Raw genomic sequence first — 16,166 nt, 5'->3', positions numbered from 1 at the left:
GTTTATGTTTGTGAAATATCTGTCTTTTAGATAATTTTCTCATCAGTATGGTACTTGAATGCATGTTTGTTTATTTTCATTTACACCTGATTCAATCAGAATCTAAATCCTGATCATTCATCTTCTTGGACACATTGGAACCGTCCATTGAGCTCCAGTATTCAGAGAGTTGCGGGCTTTGCGAGACTGTATGTGGATTACAAACTATTCGTGGGCATGCAAAGGCTTCTGCAGCTTGTGTGAGCCCCCGAGCGCGGTCCACGCGTGTTTTATACCTATGTTGCAATCTAAAGACGCTCAAAGTGCTATATCTTGAAGACCCTTCATCTCAGAAGTTCGCTACATGGTCACTTCAATTTCATCGTGACCACCAACCAAGTCACGACTTGGTGTATAAGTCTAAGACTGAGTAGGATGGTAGTAGTAAGAAGCTCTTGTATGAAGCAGTGAGTGCTCGTGATAGCAACGTGGAAAATTTCAGATTTCCACTACCACCGTGACCTCACCTCCCGCGGCCAAGCAGAACGCATCTGAGCACCACTCAGCTCTCATCGCTCAACATTATTACATTTTGAAATACTACCCAGCCCATCCAGGCAAAGTCAAGACCGCGGGGTTTGCGAGGTGAGGAGGTTTTCTCACTCACGGACAGACTATATTTGTTAGACTTAGGTCTGGTCGGTAAATTAGGAAGTGATAGAAATCGAGCGCACAAGCCCGAACAAAGGGGATTATTCCCATCAAAGGTTTCAAGATAAAACATTAAAAGCATCGACTCTCAAGCTCAGCATAGATATTATGTTGTAACCTTTTCAAAATGATACAAGATCTCAACTGAGAAGATACTTTATAAAATTATCAGCGTTTCCGCGGACTCGTTCTTATTTGCACGAGATCTGCGACAATGGATCTTCACTTTCGACCCCAATCAAACCGGGCGCGACATGTGTCTACTTTGCTGATGTAGGTGGCAGCGACATACAAGTTCTTACTTTACAATGCCTCTACGTATAGTTCGTCTAAACATTGGCTAAGAGATTCAAGAGGCTCTTCAAATGCAAATTGATCAAGCAGTCTTTTGAAGAGATTCCAAGCAAGAGTTGGCCAGTGAGTGCGCAGGTTAGCAGTTAATCATTGCCATATTTTAGGGTGATAAAATGTCAGCTGTTGCATGAGGACCTTCACGCTCGATTTGGCGTATTCTTTGCGCAAAAAACGAGCTAGTACAACAACGAAATGAAGATTTTGAGAAGTTGAAACAGGAGCTTTTATATTTAAGATTGAACAGCCTGCTTCAATTCGTGTCAGTCTGAATTTTGATTGGTAGGAATGAATAAGGGTAATCTACTCAATGTCAAAGATTAAGTCGGACAAAACTGGTTAATATATTCATCAGGATCAATGTGCAGCTGTACTGATAGTTCTCATCATGATATTGGGCATTGAATCAGTCTTCAGCATCACTTTGTATGACCTTTCAATTCAATATCTTATTTTTGATCCTTCATTCTAATGTCTTCTTGACCCAACACACACATTCGAGTTGTAGAGATATAACGAATGTTATGCTTCGTGGCAAAGAGCAGCTTCTAATTCAAAAATGAGATATCGATCATTTCATCCCCATGTACAAAATGTATGAACAATGCGCAATGAGAAATATAATGCTTTCCACTTCATCCTGATTGTTTTTAGCAAAAAGTCGGCTGTCCAAATAAATGACATCGAAAAGCACAGAGATCATAAAGAACAATCGAAGTCAACGATGCGCCGGCCATGATTTTCACACAGGGACTCAATGATGCTATTTTTCACATATCGCCACAAATCAATTTCGAAGTGGTGAATGAGACCCTAGACCGTTTATCTACTGACTCGATCTTTCGTCGTACCCGTTAAGGAATGATTCAATATCATTATCAGAATGGGGTGATACGCCGCCAATCATGATACGTTCGAGTTGAAGACTTGCCGAAAGGTCTAGGAAAATGAGGCCACATAACAAGTTCCACTTCTCGTCGATCTGGTTTGTTGGATCACATCCTCAGTGGGGTATTTTAAGCTCCTTCGATGTTCATGCACCTTTCGTGGGTTATCGTATGGATATCTCGTTTATAGCCACAAAGTAATTTTTTCATTTCGTCTGAGCAGTAACTATAATCGTTGAGCACAAAAGCAGACAGTCAAACCAGAGAGCTCAGCCTCAGCAAATCCGATATCGACTGGACCGTGTCAGAGGATCCGATCCGATGGCTATGCTGGATGGATTGAGATTGTACCGCTGTGGATGTTTGACTGTATTCGACAAACGATAAAATATCCGGATTCCGAGCATTCAGGGTCTCAAACCACATCCAAACTACTTCCATCCGAAAAAAGTTGAGAGATACCGTATACGCAATATCAACTCGAACTTGATTGTATCGAAACAAAGATGAGTGAAGTCCAAGAACAGAGAATCAATCAATACAATTGTAAGTCGTACTTTCGTTTCTTACTTATCAACATTTTTCTTGAAACTAATGAAAACTTTTTGTTGTTGATTGGTTGGAAATGAAAAAACTTTAGTTCGAGCATTAAAATCGATTGGAATCACTGAATCTCATCCTCAATTTAGACCTCTTCAAAGCTTTCAACAGTTCAGTTTGACTTCTTCGATGGATATTCATATATCGAATGTTTTATTGACCTCAACACACATTGTTTGTTCTTTTTTGGTATCTTCAGACCTAATGTTGAAAACGTTCGAGCATTCAAGTACAGTCCAGATGGAAGTCGATATGCAGTAGCAGCAACGAATGAGTACGAACGAATTCACAACTTTTCACAATCAGATATCAAATCAACATTCCACTTTTTTGAAGTTAAATCAAACCTTTGCCTTTGTGTTTTGTAGCGTTCGAGTTTATGATGCACAAAATGGACAACTTTTAATTCAAATCGATTTACCTAATGTGATTGAAATTTCATTTTCTCCCAAAGGTACTTGGATTAGTACATGGGAACGTTATGGTTAGTTTTTCATTTCTTTCTCCCTTGATATATCCCTAGAAAATTCTCTCCTCATCAATTTTTTGTTGATTTTTGTACAGTTAAACCTACGGATGAAAGTGCACAACATAAAAATATGCGTGTTTGGGATGTTAGTACGGGTCAAGAAGTGATTAGCTTTTCACAGAAATCTATTGAAGCTTGGTACGATTTCTTATTCAAAAATTTGATCAACAATCCGACCAATTTTCAATTTGTGGCATGTTCAGCTTATCTTGATTTTTTTTGTTTCTTTGAAATTTAGGTCATTACAATTCACCGATAACGAATCTCATGCACTAAGGTTGATTTCCAATGAGATCCAAGTATATGATCCATCAAAAGGATTCCAAAGTGGTTCATCAATGATCACCAAATTCAAATTAGAAGGATTAACAAGTTACAAATTATCACCCGGAAGAAATCCATCAATATCAATCTTTATACCCGAGAAGAATGGATCACCAGCATGTGTGAAGATATTTGGATTAATCGGATTAACATCAAATTCATTACCGATTTCATCTAAAACTTTCTTTAAAGCTGATAAAGTTCAATTTAAATGGAATCGATCGGGTACTAGTTTACTTTTTTTAACTCATACTGATGTAGACAAGACTGGTAAATCTTACTACGGCGAAACCAATCTATACATGTTATCTGCTAATGGTACATTTGATTGTCGGGTCACATTGGGTAAGTTTTTTCTTCGAAGAAGTGATTTGAAACTTTTAAATCTGGTATATGTGTCCTCTAAAGATCAACGTCGGAAAATTTCAATATACATCAAAGGAAATCCTTGAATCTGACTTTTGGTTTCTCTTTCACTTCGCTAGATCGTGAGGGTGGAATCCATGACTTTGTTTGGTCACCTAACGATAAGGAATTCACTGACAGCTATAGATGTAAGATTGTCTTCATCTTACTGAAATCTCAATCAGATTCTTTCCAGCTCTTTTATCACTCAAACTGACACTTTTCTTTTCAAAACCTTTAAATAAAACTTCTCCCACAGATATGCCAGCCAAGACAACAATCTTTGATCATAGATCAAACTTAATCCACGACTTTGGTAGAATCTTTTTTACTCATGCCTACAATAAATGATAATACTTTAATTGATCCGGATTCGTTAACAAAAGCTCGTAAGTTTCTCCAAATCAACCAAACATGATAGAGTTTTGAGTATCATATGAAACATCGAACTGATGATCCATCAAATGGGGGGAATACTAAATCATTCAGGTGATATTTTAGAATTCGGTGCATTTTATTCTTTAAGAAGTCAAGATATTCCAGCCTTGGAAAGATATATTGCACAACTTGGACCGTATTATAATGATTATAAGTAAGATCCTATGTCCCCCCTCCCCCCCAAAAAAAGTCAAAAGAAAAACTGACAGATTTGGTTTTTGCTTTGGGGTGCGGTTTTTTTCATTAGTTCAATTTTACCTATTTCTGAACGTAGATATCCGATTATTGGATTAGATTTATTAAGATTACTTTCTCAAAACAAGATTGCTCAGTCCCATACAGTCTTAGAAGGTTTAGTTAAAGAACATGGACAAAAGAATATTGATATTCGTTGGTGAGATTTTCTAAGCTCTTCTACTTTTGGTGCATCTCATTCAACCTGAAACTGATTTTTCTTTGGGGGGGGTTTCTGTAGTTCATACTAACAACGTCTGAACCGCCCCGCTTCGCGTCGCTCTAAGCCACTTTTTTTGTAGTGGGGCGAGAAGCCGCTACAAGTACAATCGCTCTCGATCCGCTTTCAAAAAGCAAGCGCTACACACTAATGGGAGCGTGGCGATTGTTCAGACCGCTCTCGCTCCGCTCAGGGAAATTTTCAGGCATTGCAGCGGGCCGGGCGAGTGTTTTATTCACAATTTTTTTTTATTTTCAAAATGTACATAAGAATAAGATATAAACAGTCTGCTACAAAGAGAAACAAACAAAAATTAGAACAAACAAAGAGACTGCTAACAAAAGTTGAGAAAAGGTGTTGAACGAGTGAATAGAAATTGAAGAGAGACATTCAGCAAGAGCAGACAGTGTTTAAAAAGCGAGACAGTAGAAGGAAAAAGGAGAAAGCAAAAAAAAAAAGATTGAGGAAAACAGACAACAAAAGTTGAGAAAAAAACATGTTGAACGAGTGAATAGAAATGAAAATCAGACTTTGAGCGAGCACCAAACAGGGTTGAAAAAACAAAGACAGTGGAAGGAAAAGAGACAAGAACAAAATGGACATTGAAAGGTAATCGGCGGGAAATTCAAAACAAGACATTTAAAAGAAAAGGAAACATTCAAAAGATATGACAATCAAAGAGAAAACGGATTGAATATAAAATTAATCCAAAATGTTAGAGACAGCAGTCTTTCTTTTTGAATTCAAAGCATAGGATGCTACATAAGTAATTGCATCTGAAAATCGACCAAGAACTTCAATACCAGCCCGAAGCCACTCCCTACAACCAACAGCCATTGATATCATCTTTGGCTTCAAAGCACCTCGTCCAGGTACAGCAATATCTGATGCAGACGAGAAAGTGCGTTCAACGCAACAAGAGGTGGCCGAGATTGACAAGTAATCGCGAGCAAGTGAAGCAAGGACCGGGAACTGTTCGCTATGTTCCTGTAATAGTATGAATTATCCAGGTCAGTTCTTGATTGAAAAACTCTCAACAAAAAAAGATGAAACGAACCTCCCACCAAGTAAGTTCAGATTGACCAGGCAAGATAGGATCAATGCCTTGAAGGTACCGATCAAGCTCAGCAGCCCGGACTTTTGAAGAGTTGTCAGACAAGATTTCAGCGGTGAATATGTCAAAATGATCGAAATGGTCTCTTGAAGGTTGGGACGAATTGGGAGGTGGGGTGACTTCAGGAGTGGCTGGCCAATCCTCCACTGCTTTATTAAAGATACATTGAATACCACCTTTGGCTCGGTCAGCGTGTTCAGCATAGTGAACATCGAAGAACTTCAATCGATATCTTGGGTTAAGAACAGTGGCCATCAAGATAATTTCCGCTGATGCCGCTTCTTGCTGATATTGGGCAAGTTTAGGTAACATGACATCGATCATGCTCACTATGGATGTGAAGGTTGAGCTGTCGTGAATCTGCTGGAGGGTTTCGGACACTCGAAGGTATTCAGCTAGAAGGATTGATCCAGAGGCGAAATTGCCCTCCATCCGCTTGGTTGATAACCGAAATACCTGATGGGTAAGCTCATTCAAAAGGTTAGTCAATTCACTTAGACGAGAAAACCAGAAGGAAAATGGAACTTACTTCTAAAACCAAACAGAAGGCCTCCACAGCATCCCATTCTTCCATGGTCATCATGATACCCTGGTAGTACTTAGTCTTCCGATCGGCAATCAAGATGGAGTCGACAATCTAGAGAGAAGGGTGTCAGCATTAGAGAGAGGAAAGCAAGAGATTAGAACAAATGAAGTAGAAAATAAAGAAACTACTTACATCGCGTGCACTAACTAAATTAGACAACATCTTCAAGTCGATGTTCCATCGAACACCCCACCCAGCAATCGGTGCTGGCCCCTTATAGCCCATCTGAGCAGCTCGGGCCTGAAATTCGCAACGGCGAGCACTGCTTCGGGTCAATAATGCATTGAATTCCTTGAGCTTCAAAAATGGAGAGATGTCAGTATACCTGCTTAAAAAGGATGAATGAAGCATTTGAAAGGAAACATACCTTGAGATAACCCTGAACCACAACACAGCCATTCCTTGGCTCATCATCATAACCAAAACCTTCATATTCTTCATCAAAATCTAAATCATCAACTACATTTAACCGGCCTGAGTGATTGGGAATTGCATCTTCATCTTCATCGTCTTCAGAAATCAAGGCTAATGCTTCAAGGTCGTTGTTGAGGATGAGTGAGGGGACTGGGACTGAAACATGTGGTGGAGTTGTTGGTTTGACGTGACCAGCGGACAATCGTAGAGAACTCAAGCCATGCTTTACAACCAATCCGAGTTTATGAGCAAAACATCGGACATGATTGTCTCGTGAATTCCATTCGACCGGGTCCTCACAATCCATGAAGGCCTTCTGCATTTCTCGAGCCATTGGGAAATTTGACGAACCGGAATCAGTGGTTTGACCTATCATGTAATCAACCAAATAAAAAAAGGTCAGTCGAGGCTGATGAATAGATAAGTTTAAAAGAGAGAAAAGGAAAGGGTGAAAGGAATGGAGACTTATCTTCTTATGTAAATTGTTTGCTATTAAGAATCGTGCAACTGGTTGTGCAAGAAGATACCCTACTTTATTCCAAGCAACAAGTTTAAGTGTGAGGTGGACCGATCGATACTTCCAATCTTGATCAATGAAATTAGCCGACACGCCAATGAAAGCATACCGGTTCCCCTTTGTGGTCCATACATCATGGACAAGGGAGAACTTGCTTGGATTGTCCTGTTCACAAGCAAGGTCAGTTCTCAAAACAAATCGAGATATCAGTAAGGTAAGGCAGAATAGGACTTACACGAACTAAAGCCAACGCTGCCGACTGCAAAGTGCAACAGAGCTCCTTTGCTGCACGAGCTGCCCAGGTAGGAGTTCTCAAGACCGCTCGTCGATTTGCTAGAGTGAAAGCCGCACGCAAAGGAATGTCATAGAACCTGTTGAAAGGGAGAGCGTGCCAGAGGGTCCACACCACAAGAACCGTGTTGCATAACTCAACGCTGAAGGTGGTCTGGGAGAGGAAGGCGTCTAGAGTAGGTTGACCGTTTGCTTCATTCGAAGCAATCATTGCTTCAGACTGCTCTTGAGCCCAGCTCAAAGGTAGCCTGCAGCCAGCTTTGATGGCTCAGGATCGATGAGGACAGGCTGCTCGTCCCTTAGCGCCGTCACGATGGGCGTATAGGTTCCAGTTTGTACGGAGACCCCGTACAAAAACACCATGACACCACCGACACCTATAAGCTCGAGGGTCGTCACCAGACTTCAAAGAGAGAAAAAAGAACACAAGTTTAGTATTGGGCTGTTTGGGTTGGTCGAGTAGGGGAAATTGAGACTTACTTCACCAGGCAGGTGATGAGGAGGACAGTAAAAGTCCAGGAGTTCCTTAACTCGTTGCATTTGAAGACGGCGAGCCCCAGTGTCAACGATTTCGACTGAGGATTCTTCTTGATTGACATCAATGACATCAGGAACAGCCTCGGTTGGTTTTGGCTGTGTTTTTGTGGGTGGAATGATAGGATGTAAAGGAAAGAAATAGAAAAGTGAAACATAAAGGTGAGAAGAAGAAATGAATAGGAATCGAATAGGTAATAGACAACTTACCTTAGGAGCCCGCTTCTTTCGTCTTGGAGGTCCTTGAGACATACCGATAGATGCACCCGAGCCTCTGGGACGACGCTTGGCCTTCTTGCTTGGGAAGACAGCCTTCTTGCCTTTTGGGCTTGTTGTCAAGTCGATGATCGGCAACTCGGCTTCTTCTTGGTCTTCGTCTTCGTCAACAAACTCGAGTTCACCTTCAGAATTGCCACGACTGCTGACAATTTGGGATAGACCCGGTGCAAACTCGGATTGATCGTCATCGTCATCAGGATCAGGACTGGGACTCGGAGGACGAAGAGAATATACACGCAAGTCGTTGGATTGAAGAACAAATCCAGGCTTAGGTTGAGTTGGGGTACGAGGACAAAGCATTGGACCCGTATGGGTAGACGGAGTAGCAGGAGGAGCAGTAAGTAACGGAGTTGATGAAGGCATCTTTGTTCTGACTAAGTAAAAACGACTAAGTAAGAAGAGGAAGGATGGGTGGACAATGATGTGTTAGTATCAATCAATCAAATATATTCGAGTGTTATCAAATTATTGGCCTGAGGAGAAAGAGGAAAATGAAAAACAAGACGGCACGCAGCTGATTATATAGGCGTCCAGCTGGCAGAGGTGGCGACAAAGGCCATAGAAATCTCGTGACGTAGGTCAAGACCCCCAAAATGCCGCACCGATATTGTTATCTAAAGGGCATTCGACGCAATCAGCAAGGTTACTATTTGATTTTGTTTGATATCAATCGAAGTTTTAAAAAGAACTTACCCAAATATTCAATATCCAGCCGTATCAGATGGTATCAGGCCGGTGTTGTTTACAATGGCGTCATTGATTGGAATCGAATGGATCGGATGGAATAACCTAATCGGAATATAAGTCGAATCAAAAGCTAATCGGATTGTCGAACAGGTCACGAGGTGTGTTGTTGGCGAGATGAAAAGATTAATCTGATCGTGTTAGGGTCACCGCTGCATATCGCTTTGAGGCGGTGTCGCGGGGCGGTCTTGGCAGTCGCTCAGCTACATACGCAGTCCACTACATGACAGCCCACGAGAGGGTATCACAGGCGGATCGCCAGGCCCCGATACATGAAATTTTTGCAGCGACAGCGGGGCGGACCGCCCCGCTGTCGCCCCGCCTGCGCTTTTTGCAGCGGATCGATTCAGGCGTTGATACTAATCCTTATATTTCACATCCGGTGAATTTAGAAAGATAGTTAACGGAAGGTTCTCATTCTAAAGTTTGGTCTGCTAGATCTAAAATTCCTATGGAAGAATACAAATATTTTGTAGATTTATTAGTAGATACCATCAGGTTTGTTTGTTTCACCAAATGAACAAATGGATTCTGATTTGAATGAGTTTGAAAATTGATTTCTTTCTTTTACCTTTTTTTGGGGGAATGGTAGGAATGAGATCGCATCTTGTGAAGAAAAAGCTTATGCTTCTTTACCATTAAGTGATGCAGGTACGCTTTTGTTTTTCAAAACAGTTGGAGAAGTAATTGAGTTTGCTCAAAAAGTGAGTCTATATATTCAAGAATCAGTTTGAAACCTTCTTGATCACTGATGTTCGGATTGGGTTCATAGCGTAATTGGCAAATCGATCCGATTTCAAAAAGTATCATTTTTCCTGAACTGGGTGGGATTCGACATGAATTAGCTAAAGAAAAAGTCATTGAAGCTACTTTGGGTTATGCAAAAGAATTAGAAACGATTGTTTAGAAATCATATGTGTGTGTGTTGTTCTGTTGGGTTTGAATGACGTTTTTTGGTCAAGGTTTTGTTTCGTGTTGGGATTTGGTATAGTTGGAAGTAGGAGGAGAGGAATGTATGATGATGAAATTTTAGAGTCATAAAGTTTAATTAGAAACGATTTGTAAGAACTTGGGTTTGAATTCTTTCAAAAGATCATGCTTGAACCCTTAAGCAGATGAGTTCAGACATAAAGATGAATGCAGTGATGATAGTATCAAATAAACTTGAACAAGCTTTAAACCAACGACAATTCTGCGGCAAACCAAAGATTATTCTAAATCCCATTGAAGTAGGGTACATTCAATATTCACGCCAACACTTTCTGCTGAAATTTGTGTCGAAATTTGAAGTTTTGGCGGGTTTTGAGAACTCTTCATCACTTAGGAACACCTATAATCTTTCACCTCACCTCATTTCAATTTACAAGTTAGGTCTCATAAGCTTGAGGATAGAAGGAGTCATACTATAATTGACGGAGAGTCTGTAAACTACACCAAGAATGTCAGACCATCAAATCCGTTATCATTTACCGCTTTTTGAAAATGAGCAACCGATCTCATGGTGCTGAGAATGATAATGTCCTGTCTACTGCATTTGGTTTACTTAAATCAATTATGAATGCTTGTAGAATACTTTGAAAAATTGGCGAAGCTCTTACTACAATTTTAAAAGGTTTAGTACAAGAACATGATCAGAATGAAAACATGCAACAAGTTGTCATATTATTACCTTCTCACTCGCTTTGTATCTCTTTCTAGCGATTTTTTATCACGGCTGGGTTAATTTGGTGATTTAAAATATTGACAGAGAGGGCTTGGTATGATTCAAAAGTCAGACACATTGGGGCTGGTGTAAATGATTGGACCAGGGGCAAAACGAGAATAGGTGTCAAATAGATGTTGCTATAAAATCATCTTTGTTAAGGCGAATTCTGTTATGGATACAACAATTTGGGCGTCTTAGAATTCTTCGTTAGTTACTTGCATTTTTGTGAGGCCCTCAAAAAATTCGATGAAGTCGACTCGAAGAGTGGAAGGAGCTGCAGCCATTTGGCCAACTGACTATCCAAATTCAGCTGTTGAGAATTCTCACCATACTATCCTCAAACTGTTTTCATAAGTACCTATGTAGTCTCCCATGACAACTAGCTCATTGGATTACCAAGCAAACACACTTATAAATTATATCCGTAACAAACAATAACGAGTTATCAATACATCAGACCCAAAATGAATAGCAAAAGACAATGCATGAATGTTTTTTTTTCGGAAACGATTGACAATTTAGAGAAGTTAAAAACTGTTTTACATAAAAGAATACATAAAAGGAGTGTACGTGAAAAAGTTGATAATGCAGTTTGTACACGATATGCATCTAGAGAGAGATTGATTACAATTTTATTACCCTGGTGCATTCCTTCACCACCAGGACATACGGCGTAGTCATCTTGCTCTTCCAATGAACAAGCAAAGATGGAAGGATCCGCAAATTCACATGTTCCAAGATCGGAGACATGGAGGAATAGAGAAAATGAAAGAATATGAAATAGTTAAGATCAAACTATACATAAGAGGAAAGGTGATAATCAAGTGGTCGATGCGAGGGTCCAGTTAAGATTGAATCGAGTGAACCGGCAAAGCGAGTTGAAGCATGAAGAAAATAACACCTCGAGATTGCAGAAACTGTCGGATGAAGTCCCTGAAACGTCGAAAAATCAAAAAGCAAAAGAATCAGAACCTATTTAAAGAAAAACAACATCAATGAAAATTTAATACTCACAGTAATTCAATCTTGCAGCGATCATCTTGCACCCAAATCCACAAGGATTCGATCAAGTATTGAAACAATTCTTCCTTTGTAAATGGTTCGATCGGAGTTGCAATACCAAGACCTCTGGCAAAGTCTTCTTCCATTCGACTTGCAATAGAATCGGTAACTCTTTGTCCTTGTAGTTCACGTCTTCTGCTTGGTGAGAGACCTTTGGGCTTTCTCAATTCATACATTAGACCGTATGCAACAAATGCCAATCGTTCAAGTGCCAGTCGGTCATGAGAAGGAATGGGTCCTTCTGCTATTGGTTCGAGGATTTCGGTAACGGAGGAAGGCCCAAGACCGGCGCATTTCCCATGTTCCACGAGTACGTCGCTTAGATAAGGACGTCTCGCGAAAAGGATTTCGGCCAAGGGAGGAGGAGGATCCTCGGAACTAGATAATGAGATGTCAATACAATCGGAAGTCAGCTGTGAATGAATTAGATCAAGATCAAAGAAAGATAAGACATACTCTGAGTCTCGGGGCAACCTGACAGACGGACGGATGACACAGCGGCGACGGATCCTTTGCTTGATATGCTCGGGAATGGAGGTCGTCTTGAAGGTCTTATGATAACGAGGATCGAATGCTTCATCCGAAAGCAGAGACGATATATACACCATCTTATACAAGGAGCTAGTGAAAGGACTGAGAGAAGTGAAAACCGAGAGGAGGGAATGAAAAGTACTAGGATGGCTCGGTCGAGGTGAAAACTAGGAGGTGATCGCTTGGTTGAAGGTAGTGAGGTTGTAAGAGGAAGTCGATTTGGAAGTGATGGTAGTGAGAATGGTTGGTTCTGTATCTGAAGAACTGAAGTTGACGAATTTTGTGATCCGGAGATCAGCTTTTGAGTGCTGATCAGCTAAAAGGCTTGTATTGGGGGAATACTTGCCGCGGTCACTTCCTCGATTTATGATCACGCGACTCGCTGAACGGAGCCCCCCAATCGTTTCATGTTTGTTTATTTGTTTGTTTACTGTATCAATCTCAAAACCTAATTTTGCCGACTGAGCTGGCTATGATCGCGAGTGGGGCGCAGAGTTTTCCGGCTGGTGATACGCGTGATGTGTGGAAGAAATCAAGGTCTTGGATAGTTGGGATGGTGATTGAGAAGTGAGGTAATGGAGAGTCAGCTCTATGAAATATAGATTCTTTGTTGCCACCAAAAAAACTCACCAATCTCTGCAGCTCTTGGTGATGGAAAAGCGCTATCGGTTTGCTTTCCGCCAAAAGCCAGCCAACGTTGGATGTAATGAGAATCATATAAAACATACCTGCGCGACCTACGCAGAGTATCATCTCGAAGATCCCAGCAAGTTTCTTGATGGCTCCGAATTCCTTGTGATGATTCTGTTGGTTAGATTGATCCGAAGCAATCAGTGATGAATCTCCTTCGAAATTATTCTTGTCAGGGGCCGGCAAGCCTTTACGAGTCCCTTGTGAACTTTGCCATTCAGTTTCAGCCCGCAACTTCTTTTTCTGCGATTGGTTCATGAGGTTGATCCAGATGCGGAAAGGTTACCATATAATCTCAGTGATTGGCGAAAGGTATACAAGAGTATTTGAGCTGGACACCAAAGGCATTCCAGTATTGGGAGTTAGTTGAATTGGAATTTTCAATTTGGTCTGATAAGCTGATCAATACATACATTGAAATGTAGGAACACGGCTTCAGATATCAGTCTAATAAATTGTATAGAGAGCCTTTTTCTCCTCCAGACGGCTTCGCGATTTTGTTTAGCTACAAAGCCTAAACACACCAATCCATATTGCCTAGTACTCGAGCATTTATCGGCTTACGCCAATCACCAATACTATATTAGCATTTTCTTTAGAATTACTGCGCTTCATGATACAAAAAAAATCAGTTGCTTACTTTGTATTAACCTAGGATCGGCAGCAGACGAGTATAAAGACTAATCTTCTCGATCATCCTATCGAAATTTTTTTCTTCATCTATAGCACTACCTTCCCATCCAGAATTCTTCAACCCAACTTAACCCCTTCTTACTTGACTTCCATCTCAACCAGCTTTTCTGATAACCAAAATACCTTTTGCTCGATTTGAAAATATTACTTTCGGTCAGACTATGAAAGTATTTCCGCTATTTGTTTATCAACTCTTTCAACAACAGTTTACTTATTTTCTTGTTTAATTTCGTGAAAGATGTGTCTTTTGGATGATTTTCTCATCAGTATGGTACTTGTGGGCTTGTTTATTTGTTTATTTACACCTTTTTCAATCATACTCTAAATCCTAATCAATCATACTCTAAATCCTAATCATTCATCATCTTGGATGTATTCGAAGCTTTTAATGAGTTCACGTCTCCAGATCGTTGAAGGCTTTGCGAGACCTCATCCGAGCACGGATTGAATTCGAATTATCTTTACAATTTTCATATATTGCATTACTTTTATTGCTATCTAATCTCCTTCAAATCGAGAATCTGAGACTATTTGATTATAAACTCGTATCAACAAAAGTTTACTTATTTTCTTGTTTATGCTTATGAAATATATGTCTTTTGTATGATTTGCTCATCAGTATGGTACTTGAATGCTTGTTTGTTTGTTTTCATTTACACCTGATTCAATGATAATCTGAATCCTGATCACATTCATCATCTTGGATCCATTGGAACCGTTTACTGAGCTCCTGTCTCTAGACAGCTGCAGGCTTTGCGAAACCGCATGTGAGTTACAAACTATTTGAGAGTATGCGAAGGCTTCTGTAGCTCGCGTGAGCTTTCGAGCTCTGTCCACGCGTATTTTATACCTATGTTGCAATCTAAAGACGCTCAAAGTGCTATATCTTGAAGACCCTTCATCTGAGAAGTTCGCTACGTAGTCACTTCAATTTCATGGTGATCACCAACCAAGTCGCGACTTGGTGTATAAGTCTAAGACTGAGTGGGATGGTAGTAGTAAGAAGTTCTTGTATGATTGTAGGGAGGGTACCTCAAGCAGTGAGTGCTCGTGGTAGCAACGCGGAAAAATTTAAGATTTCCACTACCACCGTGACCTCACCTCCCGCGCCCAAGCAGAACGCATCTCTGAACACCACTAAGCTCTCACTGCTCAACATTATTACATTTTGATATACTACCCAGCCCATCCAGGCAAAGTCAAGATCACAAGGTTTGCGAGGTGAGGAGGTTTTCTCACTCACGGACAGACTATATTTGTTAGACTTAGGTCTGGTTGGTAAATTAGGAAGTGATAGATATCGAGCGCACAAGCCCGAACAAAGTGGAGTGTTCCCATCAAAGTTTCGAGATAAAATATCAAAAGCATCGATCCTCAAGCCCAGAATCGATATCATATTGTAACCTTTCAAAAATGATACAATATCTCAACTGAGAAGATACTTTATAAAGAGTTCTCGTTTTTATTTGCACAATATCTGCGGTCATGAAGTTTCACTTTTGATCCAAATCAAACCGGTCGCGACATGTGTCTACTCTGCTGATTTAGGTGGCATCGATATCCAAGTTCTTACTTTACAATGCCTCTACTAAGTATATTTCATCTAGACATTGGAGAAGGGATTGAGGAGGCTCTTCAGATAAATGTGAATTGCCGAAGTAGTCTTTTGAAGGATTTCCCAGAAAGAGTTGGCAAGTGAGTGCGCAGGTTAGTAGTTCATGATTTTCGAATTTTGAGGTGATAAAATCGACCGCTGCTACATGAGGTTCTTCATCATCAAGATAAGTTATCCTTTTGCACAAAAACCGAGCTAGTACAACATTGAATTTAAGAAGTTGAGAAAGTTGAGACAAGTGCTTAGATATACAATTAAACAGTGGGGATAAATTCTCGGGAAATTGCAGTTTGATTGAGTCGATTTGACTAGAGGGTAATCTAACCATGATCAAGGGACGTTATTTCGGGAAAAAGTCGTCAACGTGTTCATCAAGATGGCTGCGCAGATCTGATGATTTTCATCATGATACTGGCAATTTACTTGATCTTCAGGGTGACTATCTATGTCTTTTCAAATCATTCAAATTATGAAGTTCTTGTTTTTGGTCCTTCCTTCTGAAAAAGGATAACGATGTCTTCTCTAGCTAATGTACACATTCGATGACGGTTTAATGCAAAGGGGCTGCTTCTAATTCAAAAATGAGATGAAGATCATTGCATTTCTACATGTTGAAAACGTATGAAGAATGGACTACCCAAAATCGCGGTGAGCAATATAATGCTTTAGACGTCATCCTGTTTGCTTTCAACAGGAAGTCGGCTGTCCAGATA

General features: G+C 40.4%; 4 protein-coding genes across 4 annotated transcripts; 3 read left to right on the top strand and 1 right to left on the bottom strand.

Moving 5' to 3' along the window:
- Nucleotides 1–2,342: 2,342 nt before the first annotated feature.
- On the top strand, nt 2,343–4,088 carry MELLADRAFT_50619 (uncharacterized protein; the record flags this gene model as incomplete). The annotated part of the gene is made up of 8 exons (XM_007416908.1): nt 2,343–2,474; nt 2,569–2,638; nt 2,728–2,802; nt 2,897–3,012; nt 3,093–3,195; nt 3,296–3,726; nt 3,867–3,935; nt 4,046–4,088. Coding segments are annotated over 8 exons (945 nt in total), but the record flags the coding sequence as incomplete, so codon positions are not given.
- A 32-nt stretch (nt 4,089–4,120) lies between these two features.
- MELLADRAFT_112490 (uncharacterized protein) lies at nt 4,121–4,622 on the top strand (the record flags this gene model as incomplete). The annotated part of the gene is made up of 3 exons (XM_007416969.1): nt 4,121–4,175; nt 4,276–4,378; nt 4,472–4,622. 3 exons carry the CDS (start codon nt 4,121–4,123, stop codon nt 4,620–4,622), a joined length of 309 nt encoding a protein of 102 aa, XP_007417031.1.
- Nucleotides 4,623–9,006: 4,384 nt separating this feature from the next.
- On the top strand, nt 9,007–10,064 carry MELLADRAFT_112489 (uncharacterized protein; the record flags this gene model as incomplete). Its single annotated transcript, XM_007416970.1, has 6 exons — nt 9,007–9,055; nt 9,251–9,258; nt 9,558–9,655; nt 9,750–9,808; nt 9,833–9,861; nt 9,930–10,064. 6 exons carry the CDS (start codon nt 9,007–9,009, stop codon nt 10,062–10,064), a joined length of 378 nt encoding a protein of 125 aa, XP_007417032.1.
- A 1,808-nt stretch (nt 10,065–11,872) lies between these two features.
- MELLADRAFT_112488 (uncharacterized protein) lies at nt 11,873–13,403 on the bottom strand (the record flags this gene model as incomplete). Its single annotated transcript, XM_007416964.1, has 3 exons — nt 11,873–12,337; nt 12,412–12,557; nt 13,184–13,403. The coding sequence occupies 3 exons, from the start codon at nt 13,401–13,403 to the stop codon at nt 11,873–11,875; spliced, it is 831 nt and encodes a 276-aa protein (XP_007417026.1).
- Between the last annotated feature and the right edge of the window lie 2,763 nt (nt 13,404–16,166).

Source organism: Melampsora larici-populina (genome assembly GCF_000204055.1).
Source record: "Melampsora larici-populina 98AG31 unplaced genomic scaffold MELLAscaffold_66, whole genome shotgun sequence".
NCBI lineage: Eukaryota > Fungi > Basidiomycota > Pucciniomycetes > Pucciniales > Melampsoraceae > Melampsora > Melampsora laricis-populina.
Note: the sequence above shows the minus strand (reverse complement) of the source record. Positions and strands in the feature narration are given on the sequence as shown.